The 23,994-nt window shown below is 33.8% G+C and overlaps 2 protein-coding genes across 2 annotated transcripts; one reads left to right on the top strand and one right to left on the bottom strand.

The window, feature by feature from the left end:
- The first annotated feature begins 8,776 nt into the window (after window positions 1–8,776).
- On the top strand, window positions 8,777–15,350 carry LOC145615469 (uncharacterized). The gene is made up of 3 exons (XM_081670543.1): window positions 8,777–9,282; window positions 12,459–12,607; window positions 14,426–15,350. Exons 1-3 carry the CDS (start codon window positions 9,027–9,029, stop codon window positions 15,098–15,100), a joined length of 1,080 nt encoding a protein of 359 aa, XP_081526669.1. The 5' UTR covers window positions 8,777–9,026; the 3' UTR covers window positions 15,101–15,350.
- A 1,686-nt stretch (window positions 15,351–17,036) lies between these two features.
- Window positions 17,037–21,862, bottom strand: LOC145613224 (putative serine/threonine-protein kinase At1g54610). Its single transcript, XM_081668288.1, has 8 exons — window positions 21,335–21,862; window positions 20,264–20,548; window positions 19,827–20,144; window positions 19,052–19,279; window positions 18,552–18,652; window positions 17,747–17,855; window positions 17,366–17,665; window positions 17,037–17,240 (listed from the first exon to the last, which is right to left on the bottom strand). The coding sequence occupies exons 1-8, from the start codon at window positions 21,860–21,862 to the stop codon at window positions 17,037–17,039; spliced, it is 2,073 nt and encodes a 690-aa protein (XP_081524414.1).
- Between the last annotated feature and the right edge of the window lie 2,132 nt (window positions 21,863–23,994).

Below are 23,994 nucleotides of genomic sequence, written 5' to 3'. Positions count from 1 at the left end.
CAAAAAGTGATAATTAAAAGTTATGATATGATCTGAACCGAATTTATTAAGAAATAATAATAAGTATCTGGAAAAAAGTTGAATAGAACAAATCCTTAAAACCTCAATCATTTGTAAGAAAAGTAGAGTAACTATCAATTACTTCCAATTTTAACAATTGATTATTAATAAAAAGATTCATAGTGTTGATTTCTGACAAGTACACACAATACTATAGTTTTTCCTATAAGTAGTACATATAATTATTATTGATAAATGGGTCAAAAACTAAAAATGAATGAAACAAAAAATTACCACATTATCATGTAATAGAGCTGGCAATTTGGATATTCGAGAAGAGTTAGGATCGGGTCAATGTGGGTTAGGTTAAGCTTGGGTCGGGTCAATTTGAGCTAATATATAGTTTTGCATATGCAAATCAGGTTCAGGTCGAGTCATATATCGTATCTGGTTTGGTTGAGTCAATAACATGGCAATTTGCATTTAGGGTGTGATGGTAACATGTTAGGTCTTGGATAGTTAACTTGAATTGGAATTGAACTACACTGCTTGTGAACTTTCGTAATCAAACACTTAAACATAAGCGTTGAAAACAACACAAAATATTGCTATAAAATCAAGTAATTAACAATATTATCATTTTTTCTTGCAACTAGTTTGAATATTTGATGAGGTTATTACATCAGTATATCCATTTACCTGTGTTACCCAAGGTTTAAGTTACGGTATTAGACTAAGTACGAGTCAAAGAGTAACTTAAAAAATTGAGTTCCTTCATCCAAAAACTATCTTAATAAGCCAATAAAAGATGAGTAACAATATTAGCAGAGTAATATTAGTTTATTGTTAAAACAGGGTTTCCAATTAAAGGTAAACCACCACAAATTAAAATTTGATACTATTAGAGTAAACCTAGTCATACAATGTAATACGTAGCAGTTTAGTCTTTGGTCTAGCGTACTTCATATACAGTTTTTCAACTATATGCTCATATTCATTACTCGATTATATCATTTATATTTTAAACGACTACACAACTAAACTAATGTAATAAATTTATATTACTTATATCAAATTTTTCTACTTCATATGCTTGTTTTATCACTGCAATGCGATTTTGCAATTATGCTCATATCTACTACTTATTTATATTGTAATAAATTACCATTTATAAAATAATAAATTAACATTTTTAAAATAATAAATTAACATTTATTCACGTCTAGTGGCCAAGTGCTATGTAGTTGTTGTACACTATCTTAAATTATACTCTCTCCTTCCCTTATTGATAGTCCCCTATTGCCAATTTTAAGTCCCAAAATGATAGTCACATTAATTCCCGTGAAAATTGCCCATAAGGGGGTGGAAGGAGTATTTATTTAGCGTGAAACTTGGATATAGAATTATAATTTTACAAATAAAGTTATTAACCAAAAAAAAAATATTAACAAAATTCAATTTTTAAAGAATATCTATATTATAATTTAAGAGTCAGTTTTAACGTGAAGCTTCCAAAACCCCAATGCTAAATTCTCATGCATTTGGGTTTTTTTTTATTTTTATATTTAAAAAAAAAAAACAATAACTACCCACTCATTATAATATTTATTTATATTTAATTTAACTTTTAAAAAAATAACTACCTATCCCACTTTTTTTTTTTTTTTCATGGGACTACTAATGACAACTTTTTTTTGTTCAAACCACTACTAACTTTTTTTTTGTAGTTCTTTTATAAATTTTATAATAGAAATATAACCCTTCAATTATATGCATTTTTTTAGGGACTACCCTCCAAACATTTTCCACTTCTTTAATTATAAAAAAAAAAAAAAAATGTACAACACGTTTTTGTGCAAATGGCCGAACAAAGTATGTAACTCCTAGAGCAAGACATCAACCATATGACACTAACTGAGTAAGGGTCTGTTCACATTTACTTAATTTCAGTTCAGTTCAGTTCAGTTCAGTTCACCTCCAATCAGTTCAGTTCAGTTCAGTTCAGCTCTTAATTTCCCTCTCACATAAAATATTCATTTCAGCTCAATTCAGTTCAGTTCAGTTCCAATCAGTTAGTTCAGTTCAATTCAGTTCAGCTCCAATCAGTTCAGTTCAGCTCAATTCAGTAAATATGAACAGGCCCTAACACGAGTAACATCTAACTTCTATAACTTTGAAAAAGTAAGCCCCGTAATAGCATTGCGTAGACACCGACATAAATGAGTAAGACCCTGTTTTTTGAACTGCTTAGCAAAGCATAGAATATCATATTTCAGCATAGCACAGCAGGTGTCAGCACATTATTAATACAATTATTATTAATACTCAGTACAAATTAGGGTTTACTAACTGAGTAACACGAGTAACCCCTATAACACTGAACGGGTAACCTCTATAACTTTGAAAAAGTAAACAATAGCATTGCGTAGACACCGACATAAAAGAGTAAGACCCTGTTTTTTGAGCTTCCAAAACCCCAATGCTAAATTCTCATGCATTTGGGTTTTTTTTATTTTTTTTATTTTTATATTTAAAAAAAAAACAATAACTACCCACTCATTATAATATTTATTTATATTTAATTTAACTTTTAAAAAAATAACTACCTATCCCACTTTTTTTTTTTTTTTTTTTCATGGGACTACTAATAACAACTTTTTTTTGTTCAAACCACTACTAACATTTTTTTGTAGTTCTTTTATAAATTTATAATAGAAATATAACCCTTCAATTATATGCATTTTTTTTAGGGACTACCCTCCAAACATTTTCCACTTCTTTAATTATCAAAAAAAAAAAAATGTACAACACGTTTTTGTGCAAATGGTCGAACAAAGTATGTAACTCCTAGAGCAAGACATCAACCATATGACACTAACTGAGTAACACGAGTAACATCTAACCTCTATAACTTTGAAAAAGTAAGCCCCATAATAGCATTGCGTAGACACCGACATAAATGAGTAAGACCCTGTTTTTTGAACTTCTTAGCAAAGCATAGAATATCATATTTCAGCATAGCACAGCAGGTGTCAGCACATTATTAATACAATTATTATTAATACTCAGTACAAATTAGGGTTTACTAACTGAGTAACACGAGTAACCCCTATAACACTGAACGGGTAACCTCTATAACTTTGAAAAAGTAAACAATAGCATTGCGTAGACACCGACATAAAAGAGTAAGACCCTGTTTTTTGAGCTTCCAAAACCCCAATGCTAAATTCTCATGCATTTGGGGTTTCTTTATTTTTTTTCATTTTTATATTTAAAAAAAAACAATAACTACCCACTCATTATAATATTTATTTATATTTAATTTAACTTTTAAAAAAATAACTACCTATCCCACTTTTTTTTTTTTTTTTTTTTCATGGGACTACTAATAACAACTTTTTTTTTGTTCAAACCACTACTAACATTTTTTTGTAGTTCTTTTATAAATTTTATAATAGAAATATAACCCTTCAATTATATGCATTTTTTTAGGGACTACCCTCCAAACATTTTCCACTTCTTTAATTATAAAAAAATAAAAAATAAAAAAAAATGTACAACACGTTTTTGTGCAAATGGCCGAACAAAGTATGTAACTCCTAGAGCAAGACATCAACCATATGACACTAACTGAGTAACACGAGTAACATCTAACCTCTATAACTTTGAAAAAGTAAGCCCCATAATAGCATTGCGTAGACACCGACATAAATGAGTAAGACCCTGTTTTTTGAACTTCTTAGCAAAGCATAGAATATCATATTTCAGCAAAGCACAGCAGGTGTCAGCACATTATTAATACAATTATTATTAATACTCATTACAAATTAGGGTTTACTAACTGAGTAACACGAGTAACCCCTATAACACTGAACGGATAACCTCTATAACTTTGAAAAAGTAAACAATAGCATTGCGTAGACACCGACATAAAAGAGTAAGACCCTGTTTTTTGAGCTTCTAAGCAAAGCTTAAAATATCATATTTCAGCATAGCACAGCAGGTCTCAGCACATTATTAATACGATTATTATTAATACTCAGTACAACAGAACTAATTAGGGTTCAACATAACCGACCAGTCCAAAACCGACAATTACAGCTCAAGTCTAAATTACAACATTAAATTCAACTTTCCACATTTTAAATATATTTTTTCTTATATATCCCGTGCATTTTGCACGGGTACACTCTAGTTTTAAAGAATCCAAATGATATAACTCAGGTTAGCTACCCTTTTGCTAATTTGTAATTTTAGATTTTGTAGTTTTATCACAGGACAAACTAAAACTACATTCTGACAAAATTTCTTGGCTTATTTCACAGGATAAACTAGATTTGAAGCGAAAATCAGAGCCAATGCATGTAGCCATCAAATTTGGATCAACCTCCAAGCAAAAACAACAATTAAGGAAGCCACAAAAGTTGCAAAAAGAGAAAAGACTTATGAACTCAATGTTATAACCTCGACCAAACCCACTAGAGGCCTCCAAGATTTACTAAATAGCCTCCTTCGCAGAAAAAGAATACATCATTTGTTTCAGATCCTAGAGCAATGTCGCAGAATATGTCCTTGAAGGCTGTAGTTTATTCAGCTCCAATTCCAGTAATACTGTCTTATGCACCTAAAGAAATAGAGGTGCAAGAAAAGGCCGCTTCCTTAGACAATGATGTTCATTGCTGCTTGCCCAACGCTGCTAAGTCCTAGCTTTGAACTTTTTTATGGTGTAATTTATTTGGGATTTTTATTTTAGAAACCTAGCTGATGCCATTTTAGTGCATTATTTGGATTATTTTGATGTTGATTGAGGTTAGTTTTATTCTAATATATATTGGTGGTGGATGAAGCTATTTGGTGTATATATATTATCATCTTTAATTTACATGTTTATATAATATTACCATTATGGATCTATGGGTTGCTAGGAATATTAAAGAAACTATGGCAAAAATTTTGTAAAAATGTCATATTGGACCTTATGTATGTAATTGGCTAAATTGAGGTAGGAATCCTAGTACCAAAAAAAAAAAAAAAATTTATGGACTTTGTAAAGAAATTTTTTATTCATGGTTAAAATTAATTGTATATTTAACCATAACATAAAACTACTATTTATGCAGTAAGATTAATGGAGTTAGTTTAAGTTTATTTTCCTTAAAGCAATGTGATCGGTTTGTATTAAGATATGTTTTCCATGGAATTAAATTTTAATGTGACACAAGTGTTAAACTAAATGCCACGGTGGAAAAATACTCGTCACACAAGTCTTTGTTTGCCACGAGATTAATATTAGTTGTGGCACAAGTGTCAATTTGCCACGGGAACATAATAACTCGTGTCATAAGTGTGTATTTACCACGAAAGAGAAGTTTAGTCGTGGTACAAGTTTCAATTAGCCACGAAATTTTTTTTCCCGTGGCATAATATTTTGTTGTCGTACCAAGTTTTTTGTTGACTTTATTTTTCCCGTGGCTAGATCAAATTATGCCACGAATTTAGAATTCCCGTGGCATAATTCGTGGCACAAGTAGTGAATTGTTGTAGTGTTATTTATGGCATGATAGAGAGCATGTTTAATTAAACTAATTGTTTAATTATGTTTGGAATATTGAAAAGGAATTTTATTATGGTCCATATAATTTTTATTGATGCTTTAAGCATGAGGAATGAGCTATATAAGTGTCTATGTACACAAGGAATAAATAGTATGTTGGTGCCTTTGTGCACTTAAGGTGTTTTTAACACCGAGGGATAGGATTTTTGGCGCTTTATGCGTTTAAGGTGTCTTTGACACTGAGGTAGAATTAAAAAGGGTTCAACATTAAATTATATGTGGTCACTAATTATTCAAGAATTAAATTGATATGTTTGTTGGTTGAATAATTATTGATGATTGAATTGTTATGCTTTGAGAGTCATCACCAAGTCTAATAATATGTAAATAACGTAAAGTGAAAGAGATTACGCACCAAAACTCTTGGAACGTATATACCTTGAGTATGAACATGTAGGGGGAGTTATGTGACTTTATATTTGATCATAACTTCTAATGGAGTACAAGACGCTGTATATTCCTTTTTATTATTATTATTATTATGTGCTGGAATTCCGCCACCTATGTGTGGCACAGGTTTGTTGCTGGCACGGTTAGCTCCCGTGTCAGTTAACCTCAATTTATTGAGGGAGGTATAGGAGGAAACCCGTTCGATGCGTAATCAACGCTAAATGAATTAATTAGTGACTAGTTAAAGTGTCTCGTTAATTGTTGTGTGTGCTTGTAAACAGGTGCAATGAGGTAAGTATGTGTGGTGCTAGGAGTTGCATGTTAGTGTGTTTAATTACGCTTTTGTACTCAGCTTTGCTGATTGTGTGTGTTGTTTGTGTCTGGCTATGTCTTTATCTTGGCCCTACGATGATCTATTTTAATGGAGAGTAGTGGGGGCAAGTAGAGATACTCTTTTTAGGTATTGAGGCATGTTCATGATGGGGCATGAGTGAAGAGAGAATCATGCTAGTTTCCATTAGGATGTGTAGTATTTTATGCATTGGATGTTTTATTTTATTTCTTGTTGGACTAACACAATTATTTGGTTGTTTGGTTTTGAATAAGGGCCCTAAGTGGTTCCAAGTTGTAGTGGATTTTATTTGACTTTGGTTTTGTTGATTTTCAACTTTACTTTCGTTAGTTTGGTTTTTAAATTGTGTTATTTAAATAGTTTTGGCTTTCAAGTCTTCCGCTGTGTATCTTTGATTGTTGCCTTAGCCGTTTTCACGGTGGCGGTAATGTCTTAGATATTCCTAAAACGTATTTTTAAAGGGGAAAGTGTATTTTAAAGGAAAGGAATTTCTAGGGTGTTACAGCAAATGCATAAGTTGTTTGTTTTGTGCTTTATTACGCTCCGTTTGTATTTTTCTAAATGTTTCAGGTGATTTTATAGTCATTTGGACGCTTTCGAAGTGTTTGGAGTTGATTCAAATGATATTTAGATGGAAGTCGATGAATCGAGTTAATTAATCGAAGATACCATGTTCGTGAATGTTGATTTTCAGATTTATATGCATGAGGAATGAATATAGCATCCACAAGGGTCGTTATGCATTTTTCAGAATTGAATTTGAGTTAGAAATGAAGAAAAACGATGGTTTACAAATTGTCAAAACTGACCTTTGTTCACTCTTTTGATCATAACTTGAGTTCTACAGATCGGATTGATGCGATTCAAATTGCGTTGGAAACTAGACTTGAAGATGTTTTGAATGATAGGTCACACGCCCAGAGACTCCTTCTAAAACAGAGTTATAGCCCTTGAAAGACGACCCTGCGAACCAGCGGACCACCAGCGCCCGAAGCTCGGCACTCCCAGGCCACGAGCAGCGAGCTACTGGTCTGGCCGATGGATACCCAGCGGCAGCTGGTTTCCGCGCCCAGCAGCAGCAGGTCATCTCCGAGCCTTGTTTTCCATCATCGCAGCAATCCTTGATCGACTACGACTCCTTTAATTGTCCAATCATCGAACAACATTTGTTATTTTAATTTCTTATCTTTTATTTATTTATTTATCTTTAGATTAGTTTTAGGATAATATAAATATTCCAAGGGATTTTATTTTTCCCTTATGCCTTTTTATACTTTTTATTTTATGTTCTTCTTAGTTTTCTCTCTTGAACCCTAGTTTCTCATGGCATCTCCATGGATTCTTCCATGGATGATTCTTGGGTTTACTATTTTAATTCATTGAGATATTTTATTTCTATTTTCTTGCTTTTAATTATGTTTTATTCCTTAGATCTTAGTTTTATTTATTTATTTCATGCTAGAGTAGTTTTATTTCTAGGGTTTGGGAATCCATGTTTATATTATGAATCTTGATTGATAATTTTAATATTTTGATTATTGATTTCTCTAATTGATAGTGTTTTATTGTTAATCTTGCAACCTGATCAATTGTATGATTAATTCATGTTAATAAGAGTTTGTATCGAAAGATCTTACTTTTAGAGGCTTCCCTACAATTAGCAATTCTGATTATGTTAGCGACCGAACTACATATGTTGAATTGAGAGCGTTAAGACCCGACTGTAGGCTTAGCAATTGCTCTAGATAATTGATTGACTGAATTATTATTGATATTTGATAGATCCTGAACTATAAATATGGTGAACCATGATCCCAGGTCTTTTTATTAATTGTTTTATTCCCATTTTAATTTAGGCTATCTTTCTATCTCGAATTTCGTTACCTAGTTTAGTTTTACCAAATTCTTAGAGGTTAGATTTAATAGTCATCTCTCTGTGGATTCGACCCTACTTACCCTACTACATTGTTAGTTGGTTTTGTTAGAAATTTATTTTTGATTGGTGTACGACAGCCTATCACCCAACTCAACTAAGGGTCTGTTCTCATTGACTGAGCTGAACTGAACTGAACTGAAATGAATATTTTCTAAGAGAAGGATATTAGGATCTGAACTAAACTGAACTGAATTTATTAGAGCTGGATTGAAAATAATCGTATGAGATTAGACCCTAAAATTAACTTAAACCTAAGATTGACTTAATTCAAAATTAGACTTGCACAAACACTATGATTTAGCACATAACCCAAATCCAACCCAAACTCAACGTGACTAGATTCAATCTGACTAAGCCAAAGCCAAACCCAACCCAACCCAACCTAATGACCCGAATTGACACCACCGTTAACGGATGCCGTTTTTCTACTGATAGCCCAAGTCGTCATTTCTGTTTCAACAAAAAAAAATCGTCATTTGTATAATTGTATGTAATATTAAAAAGCATATTCTCTCTCCTTCTCTTTCTCTCTCTCTTCTCCCTCTTGTGTCTGCATCCATCTCTCGTCCTTTTCATCCCTCCTCTTCTCTTCTGTTTCAACGTCAGTAATTGGTTAATGCTCTCAGATTCTTCTGACCCTCTTCTCTTTTCCCCTTCACTAACTTTCTCCTTCCTTTTTCCACCCAAAATTCAGCACAAATTAAGCAATACCCACAATTTTTTGATCGCAAATCATGGATCTGTGGTCTGTTCATGTCAAATACAGTAACCCAACTCCCATTTTTGCTCGAAATTCATTTCTTGATAAACCCACTTCCTTTAATTTTGCCAAGAATTCACCATTTTCAGTTGAAGATTGTGGGCGTTTATTTGATATCAGTTTTAATTCTAAGCGCAAGCATTCTTTTTCTTATGGGTATAATACTAGTTCTTCCTTCATTGTTCATGCTAAAGGGAAGAAGAATTCTGATAATTTTTCATCTTCTTCAGGTACCCTTTTAATCATTCTTGAGAATAATTCTTCTGGGTTGCTTTAATTTTTGCATTTTAATATACCTGTTATTGTTTTTACTAGTGATTTTATTTGCTTTATTGCTTTAATTTTTGCATTTTGTTATTGTTTTTCTGGGTTGTTTGATTGTTAGACATTAGCGTAGTTACGGATTTTGTAACGAGTGGATGTCAATTAGCTTAGTCGGGTTTGTACCCAAGACCTCGGATCAATGATTTCTATTTTTGGCTCTTTATACACCAAGAAAATGTATATGAAGTACTAAATAAAAATGAAGTAATCTTGCGGTATTGTGGCTATGAATTGGGAATATGATCGGGTGGATGTTTGTGTATTGAAAGTGATTATTATGTCTTCTTGAGTATTAAGGTTTTGCTACATGGTTTGGTACTTGTAATGGTAGAAATTGGTACAAATGTCTGGACTTTTGTACATGGTTTGGTACTTGTATTGGTGCTTGAGTTAGATGGATCACATGAACATTAATATAGTTTGTTGGAAGTTCTTTGTTCTAGCTTAATCATCAACTTTGTACTAGTTATATCTTAGACGTAGGTGATTGGAATGACTTTTGATCACGTACTACTTTGAAGTTTGAACTATTGGGAAAACGTATTCCTGAAAATTGGAAGGGTCTCATCTTAGTTTGAACTACTGAATGGAACTTGTTAAAATTATGGCTTCTTCCTTTAATGTTTTGGTACTTGTACTGGAAGCAGTGAGTGAACACAAGGACTAAAAATGCAATTAGAAATTTGATTGAAAAAAAAAGGATGGAGAATTTCTTAACAACTTTCTTTATATTTTGTTGCATTGTTTGGGACTTTGGGTCTAGAAATGTTGTGTACATATGATTCAGTAATTTGTGATTCAATGTGCTCTTTATGTCACTTTATGATGACTTATGCTAGGATATATTGTATGCAAATGAAAATTTGAGACAAGTGTAATATGGTGAAGTTGGAGTTAAATTTGTTGAAGAAAGTGTTAATTTTCTGGTTATATATCATTCACTTGATAGATGGGTTCTCTTATAGCCATGTTGTAGTTTCTTAGCTGTAATATGGAAGGTTTTCTCCTGAAAAATATGCCATATTTTTTATTCTTGTGGGTCAGGATTTATTAAGGCTTCACTTTCAATTGACGAAACAAAATACATTGAAGAGAAACACGCTGGATGACTTTTTACTGGAATATCTTAGCCATCCCACATACCCTATCCATGAATTCGTGATAACTGTGGGAGAAAATGCTGAGATTGCTGACAGGATAAAAAAACTAAAGCTCTGCCTACTGCCTTCCACACCCAACATTTCACTACTGCTTCTTTATTATCACATGCAGTAATCTCACTATTGTCTGGACTTCTATATATTACCTGAGTTCCAGGTTTATAGGTCTATGAGATGAGATGGAGTTTGGTTTTTATGTATGATGTATTCCTTATGAAGAGGTTATCTGTGTGGTGTTTCTATTTTCAGAAATTTGGAGTTACCGAGTGTATCTTATGTAGAAAGAAACATGTGATACTTCTATGAATTTGGTGTATAACATTGAAGTGCAAAAGGTTTGGATGGGGATTTGAGGACTGAGAGTCTGAGATTGACTGCTGGTGAAGTGGTCTATTTAGCAAGTTAAGTAAGGCAGCTAGCTGCAGATACTATTAAGGTTTGTTTGAGTGATGGCCTTTATTTCTTTTATTTATGAGCAGGGGATAATACTTGTTGCAGCTGTATTGATTTAACAAGGAGCAGGAATTCAAATCCTTTCTTTGTTGTTGGGTGAGGAGAATTAGATATGATATTTTCTATAGAAAGGGAAACATAATTGTTCACATGGAATCAACAATTCATTGTGTTTTTTTGAATTTAATAAGTTGTCTACACAAATTGGGCATAATGATGGAAAAAATAATATGTAACTCATAATTAAGGGCAGATCTATGTAGGATCCAAGGTGGCATGTTCTCAGTTTATAATAACCTTTTGATGCAACATACGATAAAATAAATTAAATGCGCAAGTGTTACACAATTACACATTGAAACAATTGTTTTATTGGTTGAGTCATACCCTGCACAGCCCATGCACTAGAGTCCATGTTTCGAGATCTCTTTGGTCTTTGATCATAACTTTTGTAGTTGTATGGTATTGAAAAGCTGCAATTGCTTGGCATTTAATTGTAGCTATAGTGAAATTTTGGATCATTAATTCTTGAAACTTTGAAAGCTTGAATGTAGAGTTTATTCAAGCTATATATATGATTTTTTACATCTTTATTGTTATTGGAAGAAAGAGATTGTAGAGAGGTTGTATAAAAATGCAGATTGTGAGTTTTCCTACATTTGATAAGTTGAGAGATAATAATTAATCTATAAGCTACAAGTAAATGTGATTATTGGTTTATAATTTCTTATTATAATTTTTGGCCTTCCCATAGTTTCAAATCTTGGGCATCAAGGTATAAAGGGAAATATATAAAAAAATAAAAAAATAAAAAAATAAAAATAAATAAAAATAAAAATCTTTGTCCAACTTCAGCAAATTGCCTCCTTAAATATCTTGTTATATTTGCTCACATCAAAATAGACCTTTAAATATCAATCCACCAGCTGAAAATTTTTGTTAGAGAATGAAGCATAATAAAAACTCCCTTGTGAATCCAATCAAAACCAAAGATAGTTTTGTGAGCGTGGTATCTTTCTCTCTAATGCATCCATCATCTTCACTTCAAGCTCCTTAATAAAAGCTCCTCCTATAAACAAAACACAAAAATATAATACATTGACTTTATGTTAATGCTTCTGATGCCCTACCCAGGTGGCAGGGTGGGAGGATAGTAGGGGTTGTATGTAGGTAGTGATGTCAAATTGGGCGTCTAGGTCGGGTTCGAGCCAAGTCAATTGGATTTGGCTCATGCTAGATAAGTATTTCATGCAGATTGAATTTCCTTTCAGGTCTTGGGTTTGGTCTGGTTGTTCTCAGATCTGTTTCATATATTTATAGATGTTGGCAGCCATATTATGTACTAATAGGGAGGTTGTTTCCAGTTGAATTTTGATCCAATATACAATGACTATTTGCAAACACACATTCAATATGATATGTTTGGGTCATTGAAAGCCTTGTTAATTGTGGATATGATTGTAATGTAGGAAATGGTGACCATTCAAAATCAGGGGGCAATGGTTCCAAAGGAAATAATTCTGATGGGAAGAAATCAAATAACAATGCAAATCAAAAGCCTCAGCACATAATCCAAGACTGGAGAGAGTTTAGAGCTACACTCTTTGCTCGTGAGCAGGTAATTGCCTATTTTTTTTTGTGGGTTTTCAATTATCTTTGTTGCTCTATTCTTGCTGGTACCCTGGAAGATATCTATATGTTTAAGATTGCTATAGATAAGTTTTACAGCCACAATAATTCTAGAAAGCTTTGCAATGTATGTGATGCTTTGGTTGCATGTCTGGTCATTTGGTCTCTGCCACGTCTGAAAATTGAATAAATTTACTCATGGCTCCTTTTTTTGTTTTATGCCTTTGACACTCAATCTTGTTCCAAATATGTATAATAGTTCTTAAAAACTACAATTATGTTAGAATATGGATCTTGTGTACGATTGCCATGTAATTTTCTTAGTATATTGCTGAAGGTCTTTGCACAGCTTGTAGGAATTTTCTTTGCAACATTGAAAATATTATAAAGAAAAAGAAGATTATGGAGTTTGGCTGATTGATGAAAATATCTGTTTTTTTTTTTAATAATTTAACAAAAAATGATTGGGGTTTTGATTGGTTAAAAATGAATACTCCCTCCGTGTTTTAATAAGTGTTACAGTTTGACCAAACACACATGTCGAGGCATGACTTTGACCATTAATTTATCTAATTATATGTTAATAAAAGCATAGGAAATTTTATAATATGAAAGTGTACATTATAACGAATCCAACGATGTCTTATGCAATAACACTTGTTTTTAATATATTAGTAAAATAACTAAGTCAAAGTCATTATGTGAATAGTAAAAAAAGTCAAACTGTAACACATATTAAAACACGGAGGGAGTAAGTGGGGATTGGTTGATTAAAAGTTAAATAAAACAAAAGATATAGTGAAGACATCAGACTTTTAAATTGGGACAAGATTTTGAAGTGAAATAAGACTTTTATTTAGCGACGGTGTAAGTCATAAGATACACTTATATTTTAAATCTTATGATAAATTTTGATTACTAACTTGAGTTTCGATTGCATCATGCATCCAAAAATTCCTTGGGTTTATTAGATAGTTATCCTTGATGCCATTTTTTTTTTTTTTTTTTTTTTTCCAATTTTTCTATGAGGCTGTTCTAAACTGTGTGATCTCTTATGGATTTTGATCACTCTAAAATTAATTTTCGTGGTCTTGTTAAATGAACTCTTAATTCTTATTGAGGAGTTAATTTTGTTTGGGTTCATGTCATGTTCCCTGATTATCGAAAGCAATGGACAATGATGCCGTTTTTGCTGGGTTAAACGTAGCATGATGGAACTAGGAATGGCAATGAGAGCTGAAGTTTAATTGGTGAAGAATTTTTATACAGTTGATCATAATTTAGACGCTTCTTGGGGGCGACAGCAACTAAATTTCTACCAGCTAGGAATTCTGGAACCCACTTTTAGTTCCATGCTATTTAATTACTAAATTGTTTGTAAATTTTCAGTTAACAAGTTAGTTTTTGATGATATCAAACATGGTAAAGCATTTGGTAAGATGATTGAAAGACATTGTGTACAGTGAGTTATTTCTAGCTCAAATTACCAAATGGCTTCACTTTAGTTGTTATCCAATATGCTTTCATCCCTTTTGTTAACTTTTCCCTCCTATAAATCCCCAGTGTGAACTGTTACTATCTTTAAAAGTTTAAATACCTTTCTAATAAGAAGGACATGTGACTGATGGTGTCATTTTATGGAACTTCTTTTGTTTGCATAATGCTTGATACAGCAATTGGTTTTGTCGAGGGAGTAATTTAGACTAATTGTTGACTGTTCTTTTCTTGTGGTATTTGCATGGGGGTAACCTGGTGCATTATTAATATTCCATCTCTTTGCCTGATCTATGCTTGTAAATCTTATTAGGCAGAATCAGTTGACTCCAGCAGTCATGGCCATGATGGATCACATACAGAATCAAAACCATTAGGCATGAAGTGGGCCCATCCTATTTCAGTGCCAGAGGCAGGCTCTGTTCTTGTTGCCACAGAAAAGCTAGACGGTGTTCGTACTTTTGAGAGAACTGTGGTTCTCCTCCTCAGATCTGGGACTCGACACCCTCAAGAAGGCCCCTTTGGAGTTGTAATCAACCGCCCTCTTCATAAAAAGATCAAGCACATGAAGCCCAATAATCTTGAATTAGCAACCACCTTTGCTGATTGTTCATTGCATTTTGGTGGGCCCCTTGAAGCAAGCATGTTCCTGTTAAAAACAGGGGAAAAACCCAAGATTCCTGGATTTGAAGAGGTGATCCCTGGCCTGTGTTTTGGTGCTAAAAATAGTTTGGATGAAGCAATGGGATTGGTGAAAAAAGGTGTGCTTAAGCCTCATGACTTCCAATTTTTTGTTGGATATGCTGGGTGGCAACTTGATCAATTACGGGAAGAAATTGATTCTAAGTATTGGCATGTGGCTGCATGCAGCAAAAGTTTGTTATTCGGCAGTTCACTTGATTCATCAGAAGGTTTGTGGGAAGAGATTTTACAATTGATGGGCGGTCAGTACTCAGAGCTCAGTCGGAAGCCTAAGCAAGATATGTAATTGTACTTTTTTTTACGGTGCAGGGACTTATATACTTAGTAATAAGCTTGTGGTCAAATATGAATCAGTACGGAAGTTTGTATGTTGAAGTGTTAAACTGAATGTACATAGAAGGTTGGAGAATACTTTCAGATAGTAGATTGCGCTTTTTAGTTAGCCTTTTCAGGTACTTGTATGTAGTTATACTGCATCTTCTTTAATTTTAAAGACTCATTTTCTATAGGGAAATTTAGCCCAAATCATTCAGATTTTTGCTGCTCTGCTGTCATTTCGAGTTTGTAAATTATTTACTAGAACTATGCAGTGCTTCGTATTGTATAAACTCCCTCATGCTTACAACTGCACCGTGTAATCTTAACAGCTTGAGTAAAATAGTCCATGTATTGACTACTCAGTACTTACTACTATATACGAAGTATATCTATGTTTGGCTTTCTAAAGTACCTTTGGCAGTAAATTGCTCTTATTTTTTACTGAGTATTCGCACATCTTATCATTATACTTCGAAAGAAATTTGGGGAAGTTATAGTCAGAAATTTTGGCATTAAAAGTCCATGGCACATATTTTAAAACAATGTAGTATATCAGCTAAGATGCTTGATGATACCAAGTCCTGTGAAGATTAGAATTGAAATAATCAAATTAAATATGCACAAATTGGTATAGCAATGAAAGATGGCGCAGCTAATTAGGTTGGTAGTCATTGAGAGAATTTTACACAAGGGTTCTAAAGATGGTAGGTGGTGCTAATTAGGATGACAAGTCATAACAAGATTTTAAAGATGACAGGTATTGATAATTAGATTATTGTCACCATAGGGATTTTAAATGTGGATTCTAAAGATGACACGTGGAGCTGATTAGATAGGTAGTCACAACAGGTTTTTTACTCGTGGATTAAAAAGATGGCGGGTGAGGCTAAGATGGCAAGTGCGTAGATTAGGTCACAAAATAATTCAAAAGTGTAGATGCCTCTTAAATTATGCCGGGTAACATTTGTAACGTAACAAGCTAAGTCATTGTTCCAAAGAGGATAAAAATATCAGATATTAATTTGCTCCTTTGCATGGTTGGAAAAATGGGACTGTATAATTGATGCCTTATGATATTATTGATATCCATACAATCTTCTTCATATTAAAAAATCGAGATTTGTTCATGTAATTTCCCTTTTAATGTTGATACAAGGTAGAGACAGTAAACGAATAAGGAACACTATGTTAACAGCTAAACACATGGTTAGGTTGGGGCTGATTAGGTTTGTAGTCACGCCAAGTTTTAGTGATGGCAAGTTTGTTAACTAGGCTGGTAGCCATGGCATGGTTTATAAATGTAAGAACATATAGAAGGTTGCGTGGGCTAGTTTGACAGTAACAAAGTATTATTAAGGTAACTAGCACGAGTCATTGTTCCGAAAAGGATGTACATATCTGATAAAGCAGTTGTAATTTGTTCCTTTACATTGATGGAAAGATGGAACTATGTGGATGATGATACCTCATAATACTCTTACAATGTAGCTGGACCAAAATCAGCTAAGACGCGTAACAAGATGAAAAGATTAGAAACAACCAAACAGGCACGAACTGGTATTAGCAATGAAATCAAACTTTCAGGTACATGTAAATATGGACATATAAATCAGCACTCTAGATTGTATACATATACGTGTATAGGCTTTGGATTTACAATTCCCCTCATTTCTTACTCTTTTCCTTTACAAATAAATCTCCTCATTCTAACACTTGGAATACACCAGGTAAAAGAGTTTGTCAATCCTATTCTTCTCCGACACTCACTGGAGCTTTGTTCGAATCCTGGTCGATTAAACTTTTTTAGAATGTATATACCCGCTTCTCTCAAATGTCATGTTGAGCTCCTTTGTCATCATCCAAGTTCATGATGAGAAACAGTTTCTTTTCAATACTACTGTAAGTTACCAGCCATTTCTTCCATTAGAATATTGCAACTGAACCTCCCCAACATCATTATTGGTTTTGTTTCTGGCTTTCTCCATGCGTGATTTTCTAACAGCCTGCTGAATTTGCCTCTCATGCTCTTTCAACATATCTTCGATATTTCCCCCAGGAGGAACCAGAGGTCCAGAGTAGTGAATTCTGTTTTTCTTCGGGATGTAACCCTGTTACATTGAGAACATAAGAAGATCAAACATGTGAAACAACGCCATTTGTAGCTGAGTAAAGTAAAGAATGCAAAACATTTGGATACCCAAATACAATTGTGATTGTTTAAGAGGATACTTACATTGTCTTTGCCAGAAGGCCACTCATCCCTTCTGTATGAGTCTGCTCTGTCTGGAGTCACAGCATGCTTTTGAGACCTTGAATCAGGTCTGTCTTTCGAAGCACTGTAAGCCCTTCCTGGAGCGTGGTGTGCATCATTTTCATCCTTAGCCTTTCTATTCCATGCCGATCCAACAGCACTTGGGTGAACCATTGAACTGCAATGAGGCAAACCATTGGTTGTGTTTCGCGATTGTGCATCAACTGTAAAGGCATTCCCTCCATTTCCTTGAGCATTGTAATTTCTTGCACCTTTATCTCCCTACAATAAAATGGTTTCAATCAGTCAGGTAATACGACACATGAAACTAAAACCAACAAATGATTGAGAGTTAAAAAGTACCTTTAAAGAGACCTCTCCATTCGCATCATACTCTGGTGTTGGTTTGGACTCTCTTGGACCTCTCCTAACAGATTCAGGCCCTCGTCCTTTTACAGCATCTGCCTTTCGCCTGAAATAATATTACAGGGAATTGAAATGTAGGAGGAGTTTTAATAGACATTAAAATTAAAAGATAACCTTGCCTTGATATCCAAGTTATTTCTTTTGATTTCATGCTGCTGCTAAAGCCTAGATTTGGTTGATTCTTAAAATCAGGCTTGTAAGTAATTAAACTGTAGTGTCAAGGTAATACATGCATCTCCTTCTATATTGTTGATTGTGATATAGTGCTCCAAATAGGTCTTAATTTCTACTCCGTTTTTCTAATTGCTAGTTTGTTAAGATCAATTCAAGATGTTCTTTCAGGAATAAATAAAAAATTTTCTTCGTCAAGGAAATTTATACTCGTATATAAAATCATTCCTACATTCTGTGGACTTTATACTACTAAAGATCCAATGATTGTCTGTTGTATGAACTTTGTTCCAGAGTATTAAAGGCTTAATCTGCAGCTGTGAGTATTCTGTGTTGATCAATACATAATTTTATTTAGTTTCGTGCAATTAGACAGTATTATTGATCGGCATCTTTACAGATAAGTGTCAATGAACATTCAACCCAACCCTTCCACCCCAAAAAATGTAAAAATTTGCTCATCAACATTTCATGAATTCTACAAAATACTATGAAGCAATACTAATGAGACAAAGATATAGTGAGAGCAAAAATACTGCTGTTAAATTGTATAATAATGTCTAATACATACCTTCTAGCTTCTTCATCACGGACTTTTATGTCAAATTCCTTCGTTGGAGGACATTTTGGCAAGCACAATGGATCACAAGGAAGTGGATGCGTTGTGAAAAACTGGATGGGAAAATTCGTGTCAAATAAAGTTTTTACAAATTGGAATAGACAATAACATGCTAATAGATTGCCACAGAATAAAGTTCACTGATTCTTTGCTTTAATAAGAAACAGGTGCAACTGTGCAAGGTCAAAGCAGGTTAGAAGTGGAGCAATTTAGGCGAATTTCACAAATTTGAGTGTAAAACAAGCATTAATAAAATATTTGAGTGTAAAACAATATTGATAAAAAAATATATATATACAAGACTATGATTTTCACAATGTCTGTCCTAGCATTAGCAAAGTCATGGTTCAGACGTTCAATGAAAAATCCACAGCAGGAACAAAATTTCAAATTTCATTGATGAGCAGTGATAGTAGAAAGAAAATGAAATAAACATATAAAACGGTAATTACCTCGCTTTTTAATGCAGCTGAAGCGGTTCCTCTTCTTTCTGGTTCAATAGAGAGAAGGGCATCAACAAGCGTTAAAGCTGAAGCAGGAAAGTCTTTAAATGTCTCCATGAGACGATGCTTATAGGGTTGTGAGGGTTTAAAACTAGTTGCATGTGGGAATTTTGTCCTCTTCCAGTATAATTCAGATGGTGAACCACAAAGCTTGAAAATCTTGTGCATTTGTTCCACCTATACATGTTCACAAATGATCCATAAACGTCTGAATTATGATGTTGGTTCAAAACAAAGATATAGCTGACTAAACATACAAGTTCTGAAGTAAGGTGTTCATCAAGAATAAAATTGATGCAATCAAATTTCTGGCTAGAATTTGCATTAATTTATGATGAAATATTGTGATCTCCAACTGAAATTTTTAAAGCGCTGGAAATAGAAATCATCATTGTTATTGCAGACAAGAAAGATCTCAATATCAATAGTTTGTGAGTGAGTTTATACCAATTTCTCACTGAAGCTTCTCTTAGGAAACATGAGATTTGAATGAATATTCATGTCAAAGAAGATGAATGTATAGAATGACAAGGAGGAATTTTTAGTTTTCACAGGACGTGACTCGTGAGGTCACCTAATGAGTGACCTTTCTGCAGACTAAAGATCCTTACTGAGAAATGCGGTGTAAATGTGTAATTGACCCTCTTATTTTGTGGAATTCAAAGTTTGCAATATCAAAGATTTAATCGAAGAACAACTGAGTTTCTGGTTCACTTCAGATTACCTCTGTTCTTCCAGGCATGATTGGTTTCCCAGCGAATAGTTCTGCAACTATGCAACCCACACTCCACATATCTACAGCAATGCCATAGTTAGTTGAGCCCAGCAAAAGTTCAGGTGCCCTATACCATAAAGTTACCACACGACTTGTTAATGGCTGCTTTTGGCCAGGCTTGAAGCAAGTTGCCAGACCAAAATCTGCAATTTTGAGCACACCGTCATTGTTGATGAGAAGGTTGGAACCTTTAATGTCTCGGTGAAGGACTCCACGACTATGGCAGTGCACTAGTCCAGAGAGCAGCTGTTGCATATAGCATTTGATCTGAAAGAGTATCAACATAAGATAAGAAGGGAAAAAAAAAAACAAGAATATTAGCACTAGATCTCTCTGATAAATAATTAAATAGAATACAGTTTCGTGAATTAGTTGACAGGAAATACCTGTGGTTCTGTGAATTTATTACCAGGCCTTGCTGAAAGCCCAGCTAGATCATGCTCCATATACTCAAACACTAGGTACAAGCTTCCTGACATCCTTGATGTGACTAAACCCTCAAGCTTCATAACGTTTGGATGATCTAATTTACGTAAAATAAGTATTTCCCTAGCCATGAACCGAACACTCTCTGGATCCATGTTTACAAACCTCACTTTCTTCATAGCAACTAATTTCCCAGTTTCAAGGTCACGAGCCTTATACACGCTGCTGTAAGTTCCTTGTCCAATCTGTGCACAAGTAGCAAATGAACTGGAATAAAAAATCTAGACAGTTAAAAGTTGGTTGATAAAATTCCAGAGAGACATGCTTGTGTAAGTAATTAAACAGGAAGCTGCATGAAACTACAGAGAATCCCAGAGGATGATCAGAAACATTATCAGTCAATTTTACTATCCAACTACAACACAATCTAATCATTCCCCTAACTCTACATTTTACAATGTAGGAGCCTTAGTTCTGAATACAGAATCATGCATGCATGGATCTATAGTCTTGAAATCCCAAGTTCATTTCTCAGAAAACATTGATCTCAATCGAAAATATGCAGACTACAGTAGTAAAGTTATAGCTAGAAGTACAGATTAACAAGATGCTAACCTCTTCGGGTTTCACATCATATGATATTTTAAATTGAACGCTATTAAATTGAACAAAACTAACAAATGGGAGATTTCTTCAGTTCTACTCATGCATGTAGCATCAAGAATACATTCTTGCACTTTTAATGCTGCGAACAGATAAATAAAATCTTTATTTAAGGAAAAACAAGCTAAAGAAAGATGACAAAAGTAACAAATGAGACACAAAGCACGCGATACAAAAACATTCTTGAGAGGAATCGTGAATGGAAAACTAGAATAAACATGATGCAAGAGACCGGCAGAATTCAGCTGCAAGTCAATGAAAGCGAAAATGCAAGCGCAGTCAAAGAGTCATAACAATCTTAACATGTCATAAGAACAAAATGAATACAAACCAAGAAGTAAGTAAGAAATAAAGAAAAACCAACTGACTTTGTCCAACTTCTCAAATGAATCTGCCCTTCTAGGCACCCATCCTTGTATAGCCTCTCCGGCAACAGAACTCAACCAAGAAGGCCAGCCAGCAATAACCTGCTCGCCATGTGGGCCTCGCGGTATACTAACTATCCCAGTCATAGGCTTAGGACCTCCATTAACCCCTAAATCCACGGTAGCCCCCCTTCTATGATGAGACCCTCTAGATGATGGTCTTTCTACAATAATTGTCTTAGGTTTCTCCCCTTGATCATCCACTTGTTTATTGGATAAAGAACTCGAATAGCCATTCGACAAAGTACCCGAATTGACCTTCGATGGTGGCCTGCTAGACCCACTCAGAGACCCTGAAAGATTGGCACCAGATGGTACCCTTGATGGTGGCCTACTCCTAGTTGACCCTTCATTAAACCCATTCGAATTCTCCCTAGTTGTTGAGGGAAGCAAATGTACTTGAGACTTATTCACCTCTCTTTGTTCATTATTAGCAGATGATTCCTTAAGAGTAGAACAAATGCAGCCCATAATAACAATCAATCCCCTTCTAAGCCACCTTTCTACAAACAGGTTATGTGCAAAAAATTTAACTCGACCGCCTCTTGATAATGTTTTGGCATTAAAACACCAACTTAAATCCTTTTATGCCCTTTAAACCAATATGGGCACCCTTCAAATTGGTCAAATTTCACAATTTACCAAAATTTTTCCAGGTTTGTCAATTGGGTTCTTCAAATTACAAGAGAAGAACTCAATCAACAACCCGAAAAATCCGAAAAATTCCCAGTAAATTGAATGAAACCCAGAAAATTGAATGAATGGAATGAATTTGACTTGCCAATTTGGCAATGTATGCTAAAAATTTGATTGGAAAAATTAAAGTCAAAGGCAATATAACCCAGATGATGATATTGATCAAAAAATATGAATGAAATGATCAAAAAAATTATAATTGTTGGAAAAGATAGCAATGATGAAAAAGAAATGATCAAAATGTTGAAATTGTATTCTATTAAGATTTGGTTTAAGGAGAAAAAAATAAAGAAATAATGAAATAATTGAATAATTCAATGTTTAATAAAAACCCAGACCAGAAATCCAAGAAAAAAAAAATTAAGAATAAATTTGAAAGACAAAAATACCCAAAAAATTAAATTATGAATTAAGAGTTTCTGGTCTAGGTGGGCCCTCACTGCAGCTTCCCAAGAACTCAAAAAAAGCTCAAAAATCTAAGGAAAACTCCATTAATATAAAAACTCTAAAAGAAATTAATTAATTATTTAGTTATTTAATAAAAAAACAGAGGAAGAGGAAAAAAGATTAAAAATTAAAACAGGGTGAATATTTTAGAAGTTTTTATTTTTTGTTTATTTTATTTTTTTTAATTTCCAGATGGATTTGTTAATTGTTTAGGGGGGTATTTTGATGGAATGCTAAAAATGCGAAGAGCCACAAATAATGATGCAAATTTTAGAGAGAGAAAGAAGAAGCATGAAGATGGAGGGAAGAAACAACTCAAAACAAACAGATTCTTTTTTGTTTGTTATTAGTTTGTTTAGTTTCAAATATTCAGTTAATAAAAAGGTGTTGTTTGCCACGAAGAAATGCCACGTTGGTTATTAAACTAACGAAAAAAAAAAAAAAAAGAATTGGCACCTCTTACTTAAAATGAGTAGTAAGCTACTCCGTAAAAAGCTAGTAACTATGTATGAGAGTATATGATAGATTGATAGGTGGGGTGGCCGGGTGGGCTATGTTAATTAGTCGCAACGTGGTTTTTAAACGTATGATGGGTGCGGGCCGTGCGGCTAATTAGGTCCGTGTTCATGGTGGGTTTTTATATATATGATCGGTGCGGTTAATTAGGTCTGTGTTCATGGTGGGTTTTTAAACGTGAATTTTAGTAGCTAAGTTGGTGGCCACAACAAGGTTGTTAAATGTGTATTATAGAGAAGACGGTTGGTTTTGATTAGGTAGGTAGTCAGGTTTTAACACGTGAATCATGAAGATAGTAGATAGCCAAATTAGGTATCACATTAGAGATTTTAAACATGGAGTCTAAAGATGATATGTGGGGCAAATTGTGTAGGTTATTTTTAAATACAGAGTACTAGCATGTAGAGGCGTACAGCTAATTAGGTTGGTAGTCATAACAAAGTTTTAACTAAAATGTGATAAAACGATGACTCTTCACAAATGTAATCTCTCTCTCTCTCTCAATTGAAATTTTTAAACATGGATTCCAAAGATGACGAGGCAGATGCACAATGCTTCGTGCATCCGTTTTTTTTTTAAAGGCGGAATAATGAACATTTAGTTGTCCAGTAAAGAACATGTAGTTATTTTATAAAGAACATCACATATAGTTATATTGTAATGAATATAGAGTTGTTTTGTAAAGAACATATATATAGCTATTTTGTAAGAAAAAACATCCAACTTTATATTCTTTATATAAATCTAAGAACATCTGTAATATAAAGAACATGATAATTAGAGATGATCAGAGATGATCAACTTCGGCCCGGCCTAGCTCAATCCGACCCGAAAATAGGGCGGATTTAGGCAAGCTTATAAATGCATTTTCAATTAAAAATCCAAACCCGGCCCAAAATTCCCGAAAAGCCCACTACATTTCCCGGGTTTGGGCACGAAATATT

This window comes from Chenopodium album, chromosome 25 (genome assembly GCF_948465745.1).
Source record: "Chenopodium album chromosome 25, dcCheAlbu1.1, whole genome shotgun sequence".
Taxonomy (NCBI): Eukaryota; Viridiplantae; Streptophyta; class Magnoliopsida; order Caryophyllales; family Amaranthaceae; genus Chenopodium; species Chenopodium album.
The sequence above is the reverse complement of the archived record's forward strand: the minus strand, read 5'-3'. Positions and strand labels throughout refer to the sequence as shown.

What these genes read in the sequence shown, in the direction of transcription:
- LOC145615469 (XM_081670543.1), top strand. Translation starts at nt 9,027, where the DNA reads ATGGATCTGTGGTCTGTTCATGTCAAATACAGTAACCCAACTCCCATT. An exon ending in TAATTTTTCATCTTCTTCAG is followed by an intron (nt 9,283 to 12,458) that starts GTACCCTTTTAA and finishes ATTGTAATGTAG; the next exon opens with GAAATGGTGACCATTCAAAA. An exon ending in CACTCTTTGCTCGTGAGCAG is followed by an intron (nt 12,608 to 14,425) that starts GTAATTGCCTAT and finishes AAATCTTATTAG; the next exon opens with GCAGAATCAGTTGACTCCAG.
- LOC145613224 (XM_081668288.1), bottom strand. Translation starts at nt 21,862, where the DNA reads ATGGGCTGCATTTGTTCTACTCTTAAGGAATCATCTGCTAATAATGAA. An exon ending in ATAAATTCACAGAACCACAG is followed by an intron (nt 20,145 to 20,263) that starts GTATTTCCTGTC and finishes ATACTCTTTCAG; the next exon opens with ATCAAATGCTATATGCAACA. An exon ending in GGCCTTCTGGCAAAGACAAT is followed by an intron (nt 17,241 to 17,365) that starts GTAAGTATCCTC and finishes TCAATGTAACAG; the next exon opens with GGTTACATCCCGAAGAAAAA.